The 18054-nt window shown below is 39.3% G+C and overlaps 1 protein-coding gene across 1 annotated transcript in view; it reads left to right on the plus strand.

The window, feature by feature from the left end:
• The window catches only part of LOC124742182, a 121012-nt gene extending 104317 nt beyond the window's left edge, over nt 1-16695 (plus strand). Inside the window, exons 4-5 of the mRNA XM_047248761.1 lie at nt 1039-1263; nt 15651-16695. Coding sequence (XP_047104717.1) covers nt 1039-1233 — 195 coding nt within the window. The 3' untranslated portion in view covers nt 1234-1263; nt 15651-16695. The remainder of the gene's footprint in view (nt 1-1038; nt 1264-15650) is intronic.
• Nucleotides 16696-18054: the final 1359 nt, after the last annotated feature.

Here is an 18054-nt window from a genome sequence, read left to right on the forward strand (position 1 = left end):
CCTTCAGGGTTTGATGATGATCATTCAGATGCTTGAATCCACAATGATCCAGGTTGGTGTTCTTGAGGACTGCCAAATGTGATGAACTATGATCATTTCACCATCATATGATATTTGCATGCAGGGGGGAAGGTTCAAAAATTGGCTGCATGGATACCACATGGTCCAAGCCAAAATCACAAAAATCAGTGGGTAGCCATATGTGCGTCTCTGCTTATTTATCGTCCACTGGCTCGTGAACAGCACTGACCATTCCTATCCTGTATCGTGACTAGTGGTGAGAAAAGGTTCCTTTATGATAACGTAAGGAAAAGAAATGAGGCTGAGCCCAAATTAAGCAGCAACTCCCTGCGTAAAGACCTGTGCACATCCACAAAAAATAATTTTATGCATCTGGTGGAACGGCAACGGAGGGGTGTACTTCCCCGAGGTGTAACAGTCACTGCTGACGATAACTGTCAAAAACTGACACATCTTGCAGATGTAATCTGAGAACAGTGACCAGGAAGATGGGGTCAAGTGATGCTGCTCCACAATAATGCATGCCTGCATTCTGCTAGACTGACAGGAATTGGATTGGGAAGTCACACCACACCCATCTGATCTTGCACCCTCAGTTTTCACCTTTTCTACTCTCTATCAAACAACCTTAAAGAAAATTCATTTCTGGATGAAAATGTGCTTCAAACATGGCTCAACAAGTTCTTTGCCTCAAAACCAAATGATTTCTACTGCTGCAGAACTGAAATGTTACCCCAGACGTTGTATATAGTGATGGAGAACATATTATTGACGACTAAAGACTGTTATGTGTGTCTTTTGTGTTTATTAAACTTATGGAAAAATGCTACGAACTTATGCACTAAACCGATACATTGTATTGGAGTTTAATTGCTTTTACTTGAAGATATTCATAATTTTTTGATTTCCATCAAAGATTCTCTGTTTTGCTGGCAACAACTGGAAGTAAAATCCATTACAATTTTCTCTACCAGCTTGTCCCCAAATAAACGACAGCACACTCGTGGTTTGTTTCAGATTGGACGTGACAGATTGCAGAACACTCGGCGGGGCCCTGTTCCCCTACCTCGTCGGGCTGCCGCGACTTCACACGCTTCGAATGGAAAATATGGCTTTTGCGAGGCTGCAACCGGGTGTGAGCAGCATCCTCGAATTGTCAGGTGTGCGCTGCCTGACATTCGATTATTCCGTTGTCGCTGGAGTGCCGTTTGAAAAGTTTCCAGAAAAGCTCGTCAATCTCAGGTAACAAAAGATCTACACCTGTTAGATTACCCTGCAATTCACACTGTGTGTTTGGCAATGGGTTCCTAAATATAGAGCATACCAAGAAGTGGTACAGAATGGGACAGTGCTTTAATGCCACTGCTTATCAGTATGACATCCTGAAGACACATTCCAGTTGGAAACGGCTGTCTTCCAGCCACATATTTGAGCCATCGTATCCCTGTACAGTTTTCACCCACCGTACTTCCCTCCAATAACAAACTGACAATTTGTTTGTGTCCCAGGTTGGGACCTACTGACAAATCCTTTCTTTTAATCAAGTTGTGCCATAAATATTTTTCTTCCCCAGTTTCTGTCTACTTTCTCCTTGGGTATTCGATTTACCCATCTAATCTACAGCATTCTTTTGCACCATCTTATTTCAAAAACTTCTATTCTTTTCTTATCTGAACTGTTTATTTTACATGTTTCACATTTATATGAGGCTTTACTCCAGCCAGAAAAGACTTCCTAAGCTCTTTTTCAGAAGTGATTTTCTTCATATTTTCACTTGCTGCTTCACGTCTTCTCTACTTTAACCAGCATCATTTATTTTGCTGCTCAAATAGCAAAACTCATTCACTCGTTTAGTATCTCATTTCTGAATCTGATTCTCTCAGTACTGCCTGATTTAATTTGACTACATGCCATTACCCTCATTTTACTTTTGTTGATGTTCATCTTATAATCTCTTTCCAAGACAGTAGCCATCCTGTTAAACTGCTTTTCCGAGTCATATGGTCCCTCTGACAGGATTATAATGTCAGCAGCAAACCTTTTCTCTGTCAGAATTAAAATGTCGCCAACAAACTTCAAACAGAAAACAACACAACTAAGAAATTAACAGGAAAGCTACACCTTAATAACATCATATTCGTATAAATGATTGACAGGTAGATAATAAAATGAAATTAAGTTAAAGCATCCTCAGAAGAGCTCATAAAGGGAGCAGCACAGTACTGATCAATGAAGAGCAATATATAGAAAAAAAATCAAAGATTTCATCTGTGGTGTCACCGCCAGACACCACACTTGCTAGGTGGTAGCTTAAATCGGCCGCGGTCCATTTAGTACAAGTCGGACCCGCGTGTCGCCACTGTGTGATCGCAGACCTAGCGCCACCACAAGGCAGGTCTCGAGATACGATATAGCACTCGCCCCAGTTGTACGGACGACATTGCTAGCGACAATACGGACAAAGCCTTCCTCTCATTTGCCGAGAGACGGTTAGAATAGCCTTCTGCTGAGTCCATGGCTACGACCTAGCAAGGCGCCATTAGCCTTACCTAGTTTGAGAGTTATCGTATAAATGTCTCAAGAAGAACGCTGTATTCATCAAAGAATAAAAGTTAAGTATAAAGCAGCTACGTACTTTTCTTGCTACCATTCAATAGTTATCCTGTTCCAGACTTGACGCCGGTTGGCGTGTGTGTACGCGTGCCTTTCTTTCGGCTCCCTTCCCAGTGTGGCGTAGCAAGCTTGTTACGCCACAACATCATCTCCTTGAACAATATCAGAAAACTGAAATCCAATCCAGCAGCACATTTCCTGACACACATAACAAACAATTTCAAAGACATCAAACACATACTCACAGGTAAACAAAAACAACACATCACACAATAGAACCCAAAATCTCCAACACTCAGAGGCTGACCTGAGGTTCACAAACCCCTTATTCCAGTGAGGGCCATTATCAACTTGATGAATGCACTACCTACCATGTGGCAAAACACATGAAAAAATTGTAACACAGCAATATGAAATGAAGAGCAGCAGAACAGTGAAACACACAAATGAGTGCATAACACAAATAAAAGACTTACACATATCACAAACAGCACCTCTCATAATTTTCAACAAAGAGAATATGTACAACTTGATACCCAGTGCAGACACAATAAAACTAATTGAAGAAAATCTACTGACATTTAACAAACTACCGGCAGAAATGAAAAGACCAAAACCCTTCAAGCAATCACATCCAAAAATTACTTCCAGTTTGAAAAGGAATTTTACTTACAAAAAGATGGCCTTCCAGTGTGATCATCAGTATCAGAAACATTGGCAAACATATTTATCAGCCACATAGAAAACACATTCTTTGATAAAAACATCATAAGGAAATGACACATAATTGTTTACTGGTACAGGTGGCAGGGGTAAAATACAGGGAACGAAAGGCTATTTACAATTTGTACAGAAACCAGATGGCAGTTATAAGAGTCGAGGGACATGAAAGGGAAGCAGTAGTTGGGAAGGGAGTGAGACAGGGTTGTAGCCTCTCCCCGATGTTGTTCAATCTGTATATTGAGCAAGCAGTGAAGGAAACAAAAGAAAAATTCGGAGTAGGTATTAAAATTCACGGAGAAGAAATAAAAACTTTGCTGTCTCTGATAGAATTACAATGACATCGGCAAACCTCAAAGGACTTGGAAGAGCAGTTGAACGGAATGGACAGTGCCTTGAAAGGAGGATATAAGATGAACATCAACAAAAGCAAAACGAGGATAATGGAATGTAGTTGAATTAAGTCGGGTTATGTTGAAGGAATTAGATTAGGAAGTGAGACACTTAAAGTAGTAAATGAGTTTTGCTATTTGAGGGGCAAAATAACTACATTTTATATCTTCTCTACTTCGACCATCAGCAGACTGGCAATGGCAAGGAAAGCATTTCTGAAGAAGAGAAATTCGTTAACATCAAGTATTGGTTTAAGTGTCAGGAAGTCGTTTATAAATAGTTTGTACAAGAAGAGAATAGAAGCTTTCGAAATGTGGTGCTACAGAAGAATGCTGAAGATTAGATCGGTAGATCACATAACTAATGATGAAGTATTGAACAGAATTAAGGAGAAGAGGAGTTTGTGGCACAACTTGACCAGAAGAAGGGATCGGTTAGTAGGACATGTTCTGAGGCATCAAGGGATCACAAATTTAGCATTGGAGGGCAGCGTGGAGGGTAAAATTCGTAGAGGGAGACCAAGAGATGAACACACTTAGCAGATTCAGAAGGATGTAGGTTGCAGTAGGTACTGGGAGATGAAGAAGCTTGCACAGGATAGAGTAGCATGGAGAGCTGCATCAAACCAGTGTCTGGACTGAAGACCACAACAACAGCAACAAATCTGTGGATGTCATAACCTGTAGGGTGAATGAACCAACAGAGTAAATAGATAAACTTCATACAGACATAAACAGCATGAAAATAAATAAATAAATAAATTCAATTCACCATGGAAAATGAAACACAAAATCAAATACATTTCGTGGATATAACAATAAAGAGAGACAGCAGTAGGCACACATTTGACATATTCAGAAAGCGAAGAGCCACAGATACAATTACACATGCTTCAACCAACTATCAGTAAAATAAAAAATTATCAGCCCTATGACATATACCACTCAGCCAAGAAAACCATGAAAAAGAATTACAACCATACAACTAATTGCCAAACAATGTTTATAAAATCCATATAGTGCAAAAGACTCAACCCCAAAATCAAAATATAACTAAAGAAAAATGAAAACAAGCAGAGAACACAAACACCTAAAAATGCCATAGACACTACAACACACACAGAAACACAAACTAACAGACATAACTAACAGAAAGAAATGGCACAATTTAATATACACACAGAATAACAAATACACTAGAGAAACAGGGATTACACATTGCTTATGGAATGAGATACCCATTCCTGTCACATTTACAAACAACAACAGACAAACCAGATATATACCAAGGTGTGTACCACCGAGACTGTATGCTCTTCCTAAAGTGCATAAAGAAGGTCTGCCTTTACGGCCTATAGTCAGTAATATTGACGCACCCACATATGATTTAGCCAAACATCTAGCTTCTTTGTTGAGACCATTTGTTGGCAAATGTTCACACCATATACGGAACTCTGCTGATTTTATTAATAGACTGGGGGCTCTCCACTTAAGGCGGGGTAGGACGTCAGACGGGCTGACTTGGAGCAGGAGAGGCACCACAGGACATTTTATTTTCTGCTGTCTATACTTTTACAAATAAAGTCATAAAACTTTGTCAGCATGACCAGGAAGGATTCAGTATTCACAATCATAGCAGTGGAAGTGCAAAAATATAACAAAATGATTTTTTTTTTAGGTATGAAATTTCATCATTTTTTCGCTTACTGTTGGCTGCATTTGTTGCTGTAGGTACATTTTTCTTCACAAGTAAGAGAGATTCTTTGATGAATTTTGCACAGCATACAAACCATACTTACAGGTGTATGAAACTCTAGAATTTTCCAAATCTATTAAAAGCTGTGGTAAAAATTGAGATAATTAACTACAAAATTTAATTTTTTTTCTAAACATAAAGTATAAAACATAACAGCTCATTCATTTTTTCAAAAATTAAATAGATTCTAGAGTTTCAGACAGCTGTAAGTACGGTTTGTATGCTGTGCAAAATTCATCGAACAGTCTCTCTTACTTATGAAGAAAAGTGTACCTATAGCAACAAATGCAGCCAATAGTAAGTGGAAAAATGATGTAATTTCACATGTAAAAAAAATTATTTTGTCATGTTTTTTAACTTCCGCTGCTACGAGTGTGAATCCTGAATCCTTCCTGGTCATGCTGACAAAGTTTTATGAATTTACTTGTAAAAGTATAGACAGTGGAAATTAAAATGTCCTGTGGTGCCTCTCCTGCTCAAAGTCGGCTCGTTTGACGTCCTACCCCCCTTAAGTAGTTCGGATCCTGTAGTGAGTTTTGATGTAATTTCCCTTTTCACAAAAGTACCTCTTGCAGATTCCTTGATTCTAATTGGTCAACAGTTTGAATCAGACATTATGTTGAAACAAAGCAGTACTCTTTCCTCAACTTATTTTATGTTTAACCAGGAATATTATGAACAGTCTGACGGTGTCACCATGGGCAGCCCTCTGTCTCCTCTGGTGGCTAACCTCCTTATGGAGGATTTTGAGGAGAGAGCACTTGAATCAGCGGTCTGTAAACCAACTGTTTTTTGGAGCTATGTCGATGACACTTTCATAGTGTGGCCCCACAGAGAAGAAAAGTTAATGGAGTTTTTTCATCATCTTAACTCCATCCATGAGAATATTCGATTTACTACGGAACTAGAGAAAGATGGCTGCCTTCCATTCCTGGATGTTTTGGTTAAACAGAAGAGCGACGGCACTGTGGGACATTCTGTCTATCGGAAGCCCACTCACACTGATTTGTATTTGCATTCATCAAGTTGCCATCACCCATCCCAGACTGTGAGTGTACTTAAAACCCTTGTACACAGGGCACACACGGTGTCGGATGCAGAGAATTTGCCTATGGAACTGGCACATTTGAGGATGGTGTTCAGAGACAATGGGTGCTTGACCCGGCAAATTAACAGGGCCTTCTCAACTAGAGCCAGGAACCGGGAAGTGGATAAAGAGGAGAACGTCCCAGCCAAGTCCCTAGCTTTTCTTCCCTTTGTCGGAAATATCTCCTTCAAGATAGCAAGGATTCTTAATCATTTTCATGTGAAAGTGGTTTTTTGTCCGCCTTCTACGATTTCGGATTTGCTGGGATGGATGAAGGATGATTTGTCACTGCAGAAGGCGGGAATTTACATAATACCGTGTTAATGTGGTATGGCCTAAATAGGACAGACAATGCCTACAGTGGAAGAGTGTTGTACAGAACAACAACGATGCACTCACCTACTGCAAGCCAGTAAGTCTGCAGTTGCGGAACATTGTATTTCTAATGGACATTCAATGGAGTACTACAAAACTTCGATTTTGGCCACTGCAAAAACTTTTTGGACTCCATTATCAAAGAATCAGTGGAAATACGCATTGCGGGAAATCTAATGAACCGTGACAGTGGTTACCAATTGAATAATGCATGGAATCCCATCGTCTCCGAAATTTGCTCGAGACGAAGACCCCAGAAGAGTTCGATAGCTGCGGCCAGTGACAATACCCACGGCAGCTGAGTATTGCAATTCCACCAGCGAGGGCGCTGCCACTGGGAGGTGTGGCCCTATCTGTCTCTGCGACTGCAACGCATGCGCAGCATTACTATCAGTGCACTATATAAGCTGGAGTTGAGAACGTCTTTGTCAGTCCTCGTTCGGCTCACCTGAAGATGGTTGGCAGTTGCACAGTCGAAATATCGTGCAGTGAAGTTTATGACGACTGGCTGCAAGCCCGAAATCTTTTTGAACACAGGAATATACTAGTTAGAATGCCAAGAACATGAACCAGTATATCTGGTGATGACAGGTGGGAATTTCAAAACAAGGTGGCGGTGGTGGTTGTTGGGATGTTTAAGGGGGACTAAACAGCTAAGGTCATCAGTCCCCCTCAAAACAAGGTATAAAGAACTTGTAAGAAGTTGGAAATATAAGAATAGCAATTCTACCTCTGCTGGATACCTGATAAAACAAGGGCATGAACTATCCAACATGGAACAGGACATGAAAATTATTAAGGTGAACAACTACAACAAAAAAACTCCAGACATTACAGGAAAACTTTCATATACAAAGAGTCCTTGCAATGAATAAGGAAGTACTTAATGAGAAAATCAATAAAAGCAGTTACTCACAGATCAGTCATTAAAACAATAACAGAGATGTGGAACATCTCTCTCTCTCTCTCTCTCTCTCTCTCTCTCTCTCTCTCTCTCTCTCTCACACACACACACACACACACACACACACACACACACACACACACAAAACAAATGAAAAATATCAAGCCATACACACAACATAAACAAAAGACGAAAGATAAGCACACAGCGACAATTGGCATTACCCGTGGTAAACACCACATGGTGAGCACATAGTGAAAGTGCAAGTGAGTTGTTGCAATAAAGGTGGGTGAAAAAATAACAGAAATCCGCCATCTGGATTATGGGGAACAAGCGAACACATCTCCAGGACCACACACATGAACTAGCATCAACGGAAATCATAAGTAACACCAAATGATAATTTAACCTCATGAAACTAGTGCTATAAATGTTGTTTCTAATCGGAAAAACAAGAGAAAAACATAAGAAAACATAACATAGTAACATATTTGGACTACTACCTAATGCATTTTTATCATAGATATAAAAACAAATATGTATTTCAGGCCACTAAAGATGCTTCATAAATGAAAGAAGTGAAACGCATATGGCAAAAAACAAACTGCCTTTCATTTAGTTGCAAAGACAAAACGTACCTCCAAGAAAAAATATTTCTTATCGCTGAACTTCAAAACCCTTTCCAAATTTTTTGTCCATATGTCACAGCTTCCCAACATTTTCACTGAATAATATTATGATAGCTGCAACCCTGTTTCACTCCCTTCTCAGCTGCTACCACCTTCATTTTATCTGCCTCTTTTTCCACTCACATGAAGCATATGATACCACCTGGTGTCACTGTAACTCGATCCCATGGCTCTGATTTCAAGCTTCGGGAATCTGCGAGTCCAGTGGCTACACATACTCCTTATTTTTTTTTCTTTTAAGATGTCTTGAGGCCTTCAGCTGCCATTCTCTTTATTTCCTGTACGATTGTACAATTTCGGCCTTAGGCCATTTTCAAGTATTTTTATGCATGATTTTTTAGTAGCAGATTATGTCATTCACATCGTTGTTCCTGTGACATCATGTTATGCTCATAAAATAAATCCAATGTGTTCATGCTATTTTAGGAGCATGTTACTTTTGAGCAGTTACATTACATAACATTTTTATTGGTCCTTTTGATCATTTGTTGTACAAGGTATACTGTACAATATTGGACAGATCATTGTGATTTACAATACATGTTTTTAAATCATATAACAGTATTTAAATTGTTTTAGCCTTCATATTATTACAACTGAAGGTTCAGCTTCCATACATTATATTTAACGCAAATAATTATCTTTTTTTTTTTAGGTATTTGGCAATAAATTTTTATGTTTCAAGATATTCATTTATACTATAATAACATTTTTGCAATAGATATTGTGGACAGCAGTTTTAAATCTTGAAATGTCTTTTATTGTTTTAATGTTTGTAGGTAGCTTATTGTATAGTCTTGTTTCCTTTTGCAACTACTTGAAAGTAACACGCTCCTAAAATAGCGTGAACACTTCGGATTTATTTTATGAACGTAACGTAATGTCATAGAAGCAATGACTCATATGACATAATCTGCTACTAAAAAATCATCCATTAAATACTTGAAAACGGCTGCTGGTAAACCTTTTGGGATGTGAGGTCGTGGTCTGAGAAACTCTTCTGTTCCTGACGTTTTGTCCAGGACTGTGCTGGACATCTTCAGAGGCAGTCCTCTGCCGAGTCTTGCCGACTGACTGGTCGGACGTCCGAGAGCGACATATATACTGTAGGAAAGGGGGCGTGGTCGAAGTAACACGTGATTAGCAGAGATAATCCTTGTCAAGGATAAAACTTAACTATCGATTGTCATCTTGTCAAAGATAAAGTTGTCTAGCGATTCTGCAGAGCTACTGTCCATATGTCACTAAGTTTCATTGCCTCCTCTTTTCTGTTAAAATCATCCTGATGCTTATAAATTTCAATGGCTTCTCTACATAACTGTGGATAATAATTTGACGTTGTAAATAAAATTTCTGTTTCAGAAAACTTCACTTCGTGGTTTCCTGACTGAAGAGCATGCTCTGCCGATAGGAAAAAATAGAGAAATCAGCTATAGCAGAGACTTTTGTGCTCTTTTAGCCATGTATTTACACTCCTCTTGGTAGTTCCAATATAAACTTTACCACACGTACACAGAATTTTGTATACACCACACGTCAACACAGGAGGGTGTTTATCCTTCGCAGATTGCAGAACTTGACTTATTTTCTTTGTTGGTGTAAAGACCGGTCTGATGTCATGTTTCTGTAAAATATTACCAATCTGATCTGTTACTTTTTTAATAATACCTGAAAATGGCCTAAAGCCAAAATTGTACAATCGTACAGGAAATAAAAAGAATGACAGCCAAAGGCTACAAGAAATATTTCAAAAAATTGCACTGAAAATTATAGACTCCTTATATGACGACTTTTGCTTGTGGTACGGCTATGAGTCCGTGGCCTTAGCTGAACGTCAACTTCAAGGTGTCGTACAGAGAGCCCATTCTTGGGACCTGTAGCATGGCTCCCAGTTTTCCTCCAATAAAGCACATATCATACATTTTTGTCGCCACAACACGGTCTGTGCAAATTGAAAGCTCTACTTAGAAATCCAGTGCCGTGAGATACATTGACCTTCTTCTGGGCTCCTATTATAATAGACACTGTTACACCATACCTGTCAGCTTAAAACAAGTTGGATGCAGAATCTCAATGCTCGCCACTTTCTTACGTCTTTTTCCACTTTTGTGTGTGGTTCGTACTGCACAGCTTGTAACGGTCATCATCACTCGGGTACTCTTTCCAGATGGTCCTTCCATTTAATTCTAAATTCATATATCTTATCATTTTTTTATTCAACTTTGAACTGTTTTTGTAATATGCATTTTTATTTTGTCTATTTTTGCGTATCCTTTCACCATTCATAGGAATCTCATTTCCAGCCCTTGAATCTTATTTTTTAGTGCATAATGATTGGTATATAAGTTCATAGTGTTTTTCCATAAGTTTAATAAACACAATAGATACTCATACAGAAATGGAAGGTGCAATGAGAAAGTTTCCTCCCCGTGGTGGTAATACCACCGAAGCTGGGCATTCGGATCCGGGGGCCCAGCATCATTGCGCAACAGACCAGTCGGAGGGTCCTAGGATCCCTAACGCTAAACATAGGAACAGACATCAAACGTTCATAGGAACACTGAACGTGAACTCAATGCTGAGAACAGGTAAACAAAAAGAACTGACAAAACTAATGGATGAACACAAACTAAAAGTTCTGGCTATACAAGAAACAAGATACCCAGATGAGGATACAGTACAGGCAGACCAGTACAGGATTTATAAAGGGAAACCAGCACAGATAGTAAAGAATACAAAAGGTCTTCGGGTATATGGCACAGCATTTGTGATACATAACTCATTCTCTACTAAGGTACTAGAATTTAAATCTAAATCACCAAGAATATCATTGATAACATTCAGAAATAAAAATAAAAAGTACACAGTTATAAATGCCCATGCACCAATAAATAAAGACAACCAACAAAATCCAGAGAAAGTGCAGACATTTTGGGAGGAACTGGAAGAAACAATAGGGAAGATCCCTGAGCAACACACTACAATTCTGTTAGGAGACTTTAATGCACAAATTGGAAGAAACGAATTATCAAAAAGCACAGGGAGGTTTACAGCACACACTAAAACTAACATGAATGGCCAGAGATTAGTAGAGTTTTGTGAGAAATTCAAATTGAACATTATGACAACTAAATTCCAGAAGAATCCCAAAAAACAAACAACATGGAAATCACCGAACAAATTACTTGGCGAGTTCCAGATTGATCACGTGACAATAAGTTATGATAATTCAAGGGACATTCAAGATGTACAGGTGGTGAAAGGGGCCAACTTTGATTCTGACCATTATCTGACCAAAATTAAGATGAAATTAACACCAGAAAGAAGTCACAAGAGTGACGAAACAAAAATAGCCAAATATAGAGTACAGGACTTAATGCTCAATCAGCAAGTCTTAGACGACTACAAGGAAAAGACAGATAAAATCAAAAGTCACAAATGGGAAGAAATTGCAACCTCAATACGAGACGCAGCAGAACAAACAATTTTACTAACCAAAAAGAAAAAGCATCCCTGGTGGAATGAGGTCTGTGAGAAAGCACTACAGAAAAGAGCCAGAACTTGGGAGAAATACAACTCAACCAAAAGGCCAACTGACTGGGAGCAGTTCAAAACGCAAAGACGTGAAACGACGAAAATCATTGAAAGTGAACGAAGGGAATATGACACACAACAAATACAGAAAATACAAGATGAATTTTCTAAGAACAATACACGCAATTTCTTTCAAACATTCAGAACTACAATAACAAGATATAAACCACCGACACTCTGCTTCAAAGATGAAAAAGGAAATCTGATCACCAGCGTGGAACAAAATTGCCAACACCTAGCGAACTACTTTGAAACGCTGCTAAGCTGCAAAAGACCTGATGAAACCTTGACATTTGAGAAGCCTAAGAATAAGCTACCAGACTCTGAACCACCTAATAAAGAAGAAATTAAAGAGATCTTGAAAGGATTGAAAAACAGTAAAGCATCTGGTAAAGATTCGTTAGTCGCGGAACTACTGAAATACGCAGGAGAAAACTTAATAAATAATTTCGAGGCGCTGTTTGAAGAGATTTGGAATACAGAGAAGATTCCGGAGGAATGGAAGACAGCATTGATTCATCCGTTACATAAGAAGGGTGCCAAGACAAATGCAAATAACTACAGAGGTATCTCATTGTTATCAGTGGCCTATAAGATCCTATCCAAGGCACTACAAAACAGGATTGAAAATCAGGTAGAGAAAGAACTGGGTGAATATCAGGCTGGGTTTAGAAAAGGAAGATCATGCAGTGAACAGATATTCAGTCTACTCTCCATAATACAACTTCGCGCACGCACATCGAAAAATCTAGTAATTACATTCATAGACTTCAAAAAAGCATATGATTCTATTGATAGACCAACCCTGATTAACACATTAGAAGAATTTGGGATTGATGATAAAAGCAGAAGTCTAATCCAGGAAACCCTTACGGGAACAAAATCACAAGTGAAGTTTTTGGGTAGATTGTCACAACCGTTTGTAATTGGAACAGGTGTTAGACAAGGGGATGGGCTCTCCCCACTGTTGTTTAACATTGTCCTTGAAAAAGTGGTCAGGGAATGGAGAAAGAAGATGGCAGAAGCTGGAGTGAAAAATGGGATAACGTTAGGAAGAAATAAAACAAAAATTGAATGTCTGGCATTTGCTGATGACATGGCAATATTGGCAGATGACATCGAAACAGCAAAGATTCAGATAGAAATGCTGCATGAGATCGCTGAGAAGACAGGTCTACAAATATCGTATGAAAAGACAGAACTGATGATACAGGACAAAACAGACCCAACACAGACATTGCAAACTAAATATGGAATAATTAAGAGAGTTCATAAATTTAAGTATCTAGGGGAATGGATTACACCGACAGGGTTACCAAATGTTTCACTACAGGAAGAGCAATAAAGATGGAAACGGCATACCAGCTATGCCGAAATGTATACAATAAAAAGTCGATCTCCATCAATGCCAAGCTCAGGCACTACAATGCGGTAATAAAACCAGAAAGTTTGTATGCGATTGAATGCATCCCACTGAACAGAAAACGTCTGTTGGAGAAATTGGAAATAAAAGAGAGAAAAATACTGAGAAAGATCTTAGGACCTAAAAAGGATGGACAAGATTATAAATTGCGATCCAATAAAGAGTTATACGAGAAAATTGAAAAACTGACAACATCCTTTAAAAAGAGAAGACTGAGTTTCTATGGGCATGTCAAAAGAATGGCACCAGAAAGAACGGCAAAGAAAATCCTGGAATACATGGAAAGCAGAAAGACACAAATTAACTGGCTGAAAGAAGTAAAAGAAGACATTGCAGAAATGAACATTATACCAGAGACAGTTTACAACAGAATGGAATATAGGAATGCCATCAACAAAATACAGGGATTCAAAGACCGAACGCAATCAAAGAAGACGTGAACAACCTGGTCGCAAGAGCGTAAAGAAGCCCACTCAGAAAAAATGAAGAAGTACTGGGAAGAACGCAAGAAAAAGCACAAGAAATGACTGATGCTTAGCGTAGTCCAAAGTTGACTGTAACGAATAATAATAATAATAATAATAATAACAATAGATACTCATAACAGAGACTTTAGTCATCAGTAATATATTCTCCTTCACTGTTTACAACAGTCTGCCAATGCCGGTGTAAATTTTTGATTCTACGACTAGAAATCGTTCTTTCGAGACGAAGAACTCGTCGAGCCACTTTCGGAGCACATTTTCGTGTCGAATTGAATTTCCTTGAAGGTTGTTTGATGAAAAGCAGAAGGATGAAAATTTTAGGGTACAAGATCAGGTGAATAAGGTGGGTGTGGAATGACTTCCCTACCCAACTCCTATGTAGTGTTTTTTGTCAGTGATGCAAAATGCAGTCTAGCATTATCGTGGAGTAGCATCGCTTCACGCAGTCTTCCTGGTCGTTGTTCTCAGACTGTGTCTGTGAGATGTCTCAGCTCGTAACAATAAATATCAGCAGTGACGGTTACACCCAAGGGAAGCAATTCGAGGCACGCCCCACCATCACTGTTCCATCAGATGCATTACGTTATCTTTTGTGAATACGTGCAAGTCTTTGTACGGACAGTTGCTAATTTGTTTGGGCCTTAACCATTCCTTTCTTTTCCTAATGTTAGCATAAAGACACCATTTCTCGTCACCCGTAAGGATCGGTCGGAGGTGTTCACGAGTCAGTTCACGACGAGCGAGAATAGTACAAGTACGGCCACCTGTTCATTTTTATGATTTCGGTTTAGAGTGTGCGGTACCCATTTGCCCAATTTTTGAACCTTCCCCATTGCGTGCAAATGTTGCACAATGGTGGAACGATCACAGTTCATCACATTTGCCAGTTCTCAAGCACACTGACACGGACGAGTGTGGATTAATGCATTTAAACTATCTTCGTCAAGCCCCGAAGGTCTTCCCGATTTCAGGCAGTCACTAATGTCAAAACAATACTTCTTAAAATGAAAAAACAATTTTCTTGTTACGCTCTGTCCATTGGCATTATCCCGATGTTTCTGGCCACCTCCACTGCTGTCCAAAAAGTTCAGATTTCTCCACTCGGCCCTCAGTTTTCTACTCTACTCACTATCTCAAAATGACAAAATGGCAATATGTGAATGCAAGTAGCAACAGCAAACTACAAAGAAAAACTGATAATCGCTAAATAAACCCATAGCGACTGGATTACCGATAAGCAAAACAAAAACGCTATGAAGTTGTTCACCAAACTAATGTTACACTTGTATTTCCTGCAGCCATTTACCCCCTTGCCTCGTTCAGCCCCTCTCGCTCTGGAACTGCTCCTTCCCTGTGCGTACTGCCACTCTCCTCTTGTTACCTACCCCCCCCCCCCCTGCACCCTTTCTTACCTCTTATCCCAGTATGTCACTTCCTTTTAGATTCTTTTCGCATTGTTTTCTCTGAGATAAATATGAGCCTCCATGTATATAATTAAATTTTCTGTTGTTCAAACATGCACAATATAGAGGTAACTCCATTGGATGGCCACGTTGTCACAGTAAAAGCAGTGTTTTCATTCTTATCACAGGGAGCTGGGGGTCAAAGAGTGTCAAGGTGACCCGAAGGCCGTAGAAGGGCTGGCCAAGCAGATGCCCGGTCTTAAAATCCACGGCGTCATTCGACCTTTGTAACCGGCTTTCTACGTGTCCGATAACGAGAGTGGTGCAGAACTTGAAGAGGAGGAGAATGTGTTGCTTCGCAGTGCAGAGGAAGCAGTGGATGACTGGAGAGTTGCAATGATAGTTAAAGATAACGATGTCTAGGATTAAAGCAGTATATCTGTTCTCTTTCTAGAGAATATATAAAACTGATATGATATTTATAGGGAACTAATTTTAAATACTGATTGCATCTCAGCTGGAATATTGTAACTGGGCCAAAATTTAATACTTCTCAACTTTTGTTACTAGACTGTGTGTCGTAGTGGACTGCTGCAGGCTGTCAGGTCGAAAATATTTATTTTGGGTGTAACGTCACATTAACATTGGTGGAAACTGTTTTGAAACAGGGTAATTACAAGTAATTGTGGAAGTGTGTAGAAAGAACATAAATTATTTACAGTAATATTAGGAAAAGGATAGTGTGCAACTCAGTGGGTCATCTTTACACTGATTAGCAGACAAGTACAATGAATAGACTGTTATACATTCTAGCTTCTGGCCGTGTTTGCTCGTGCGAACGTACGAGTATTTTCTTTGCCGAAGGAGGCTCTGACAGAAAGCGGTAATGTGTAACAGTCTTTTAGTTGTGCCTGACTGCCAATCCTTTTCTTAAAATTGTTGATATTCCAGCCTGAAGTTTCCATTGTTTAACCATCTGCAATAGTGTTTGAATTCTGGCTTTAACGATCTGCAATGACGCTCGGTTTCTCGTCGTAATGACAGTGGATTTGAAACAACTTTTTCTTTACGAGATAAAGTGGCAAGACTGATGAGGTAGCCATTCTTAAATATCACTGGCTGGACTAGCATGTATTATTGTGTACAGTAATTAATTTAAAATAGTTATGAAATATTTGTTATCTGTTTATCCAAAAAAAAATTTCTTGCTTATTTATTCACTTTTTATTTGTATTATGTGCAAGTTTCATCAAAATAAATGTTCGCTTTGTGGTAATCTGAAGTTAGAAACTTTTGTCAGTTTTTATGAACTAGTGAAACAATAATAAATTAGCACCAGATACCCTATTATTTTAAGTGTCAATTATACAGGTATTTATCAGGTTACTACTAATTAACATTTTTAAACTTGGCGATATCACGTTCCATTCAGAGCAACGTACCCCTTGAGTTATAAGATGTGATCGACTGTGCTTAATTTATGTCTCTGTACATCTGTGTCATCAGAAAATCTTCTTTAAAGTAATGAGTTCATAGTTCATGTCCGAGAGAGGGGGGGCGGGGGGGAGGGGGGGGGGGAAGGAAAGAAAGAAATACCCAGAAGGGGAGGAGGAAAAGAAATGAAACTTCACAAGTTGAGAGGGTATGTGATGTAGGAATGATTACAGAATGGAGTCAAATTTACAAAATCTTGGCAGTACGAGCCCACTTAACCAGTACGATGTCGCCCCCACTCTGGCCTGGATGCGTGCACTGACTTGGCTGGGAAGGATGTCGTACACTGGCTGCATCCTCTCCTGAGGGGAGCCAGCCCCCAGCTGGCACTCGGTACCCTGCGTACTGGCACTCGGATAGGCTCGATGCCCGTACTGGTCTCTCGCATCTTCTATCAGTGGCGAAACTGGCGACTGTTTTGTTTGCAGAACTCCCTCAATATCATGCCGTTGTAACATTTTTAAACAAACCAGGTGGATTCTTTCACGCTGTTACATTTTTCTTCCCCGCCACTAGCTCCCTCATCCCCCGCCCCGCCTCCTTTCCTTTCCTTTGTGTGTGTGTGTGTGTGTGTGTGTGTGTGTGTGTGTGTGTGTGTGTGTGTGTGTGTGTGTGTGTGTGTGTAAACATCATTGGCTTATCATTTGTATGGCAGGTGTGCACAATATCAAAAGTCTCCAATATTAGCTCAGGCTAATTTTATTATCCATTACATTCGTCTGGTTACCTAGAAGCCATTAGTGTAATTAGTTTACTAAAAGCTGTGCTGACTACAAATACCAGTAACATAAAACATTGTTATCATTGTTCATGTGTAAACATCTATCTCATTACTGGCTTTCAGATAAAGTATTTATAGATGCAGCTAATGTCGGGAAACTGGTGGTGAGTTTTGCTCACAACTAGTTTCAGAGTAATTAGCATTTATAGTTGAAGCGTTGTTACCAAAAACAGAATACCATTTTTTGGCAAACTAAACAGCATAATCCAGTAGCAATTATTGTTTTATTTAAAATTCCTCAGTCACACTGTGGTGGGTGTACTGTAAGACCTTCGGTACACACACCATCAGATTATATGACTTGTCACTCTAACGAA

The sequence above is a fragment of the Schistocerca piceifrons genome, unplaced genomic scaffold, assembly GCF_021461385.2.
Source record: "Schistocerca piceifrons isolate TAMUIC-IGC-003096 unplaced genomic scaffold, iqSchPice1.1 HiC_scaffold_2171, whole genome shotgun sequence".
Taxonomy (NCBI): domain Eukaryota; kingdom Metazoa; phylum Arthropoda; class Insecta; order Orthoptera; family Acrididae; genus Schistocerca; species Schistocerca piceifrons.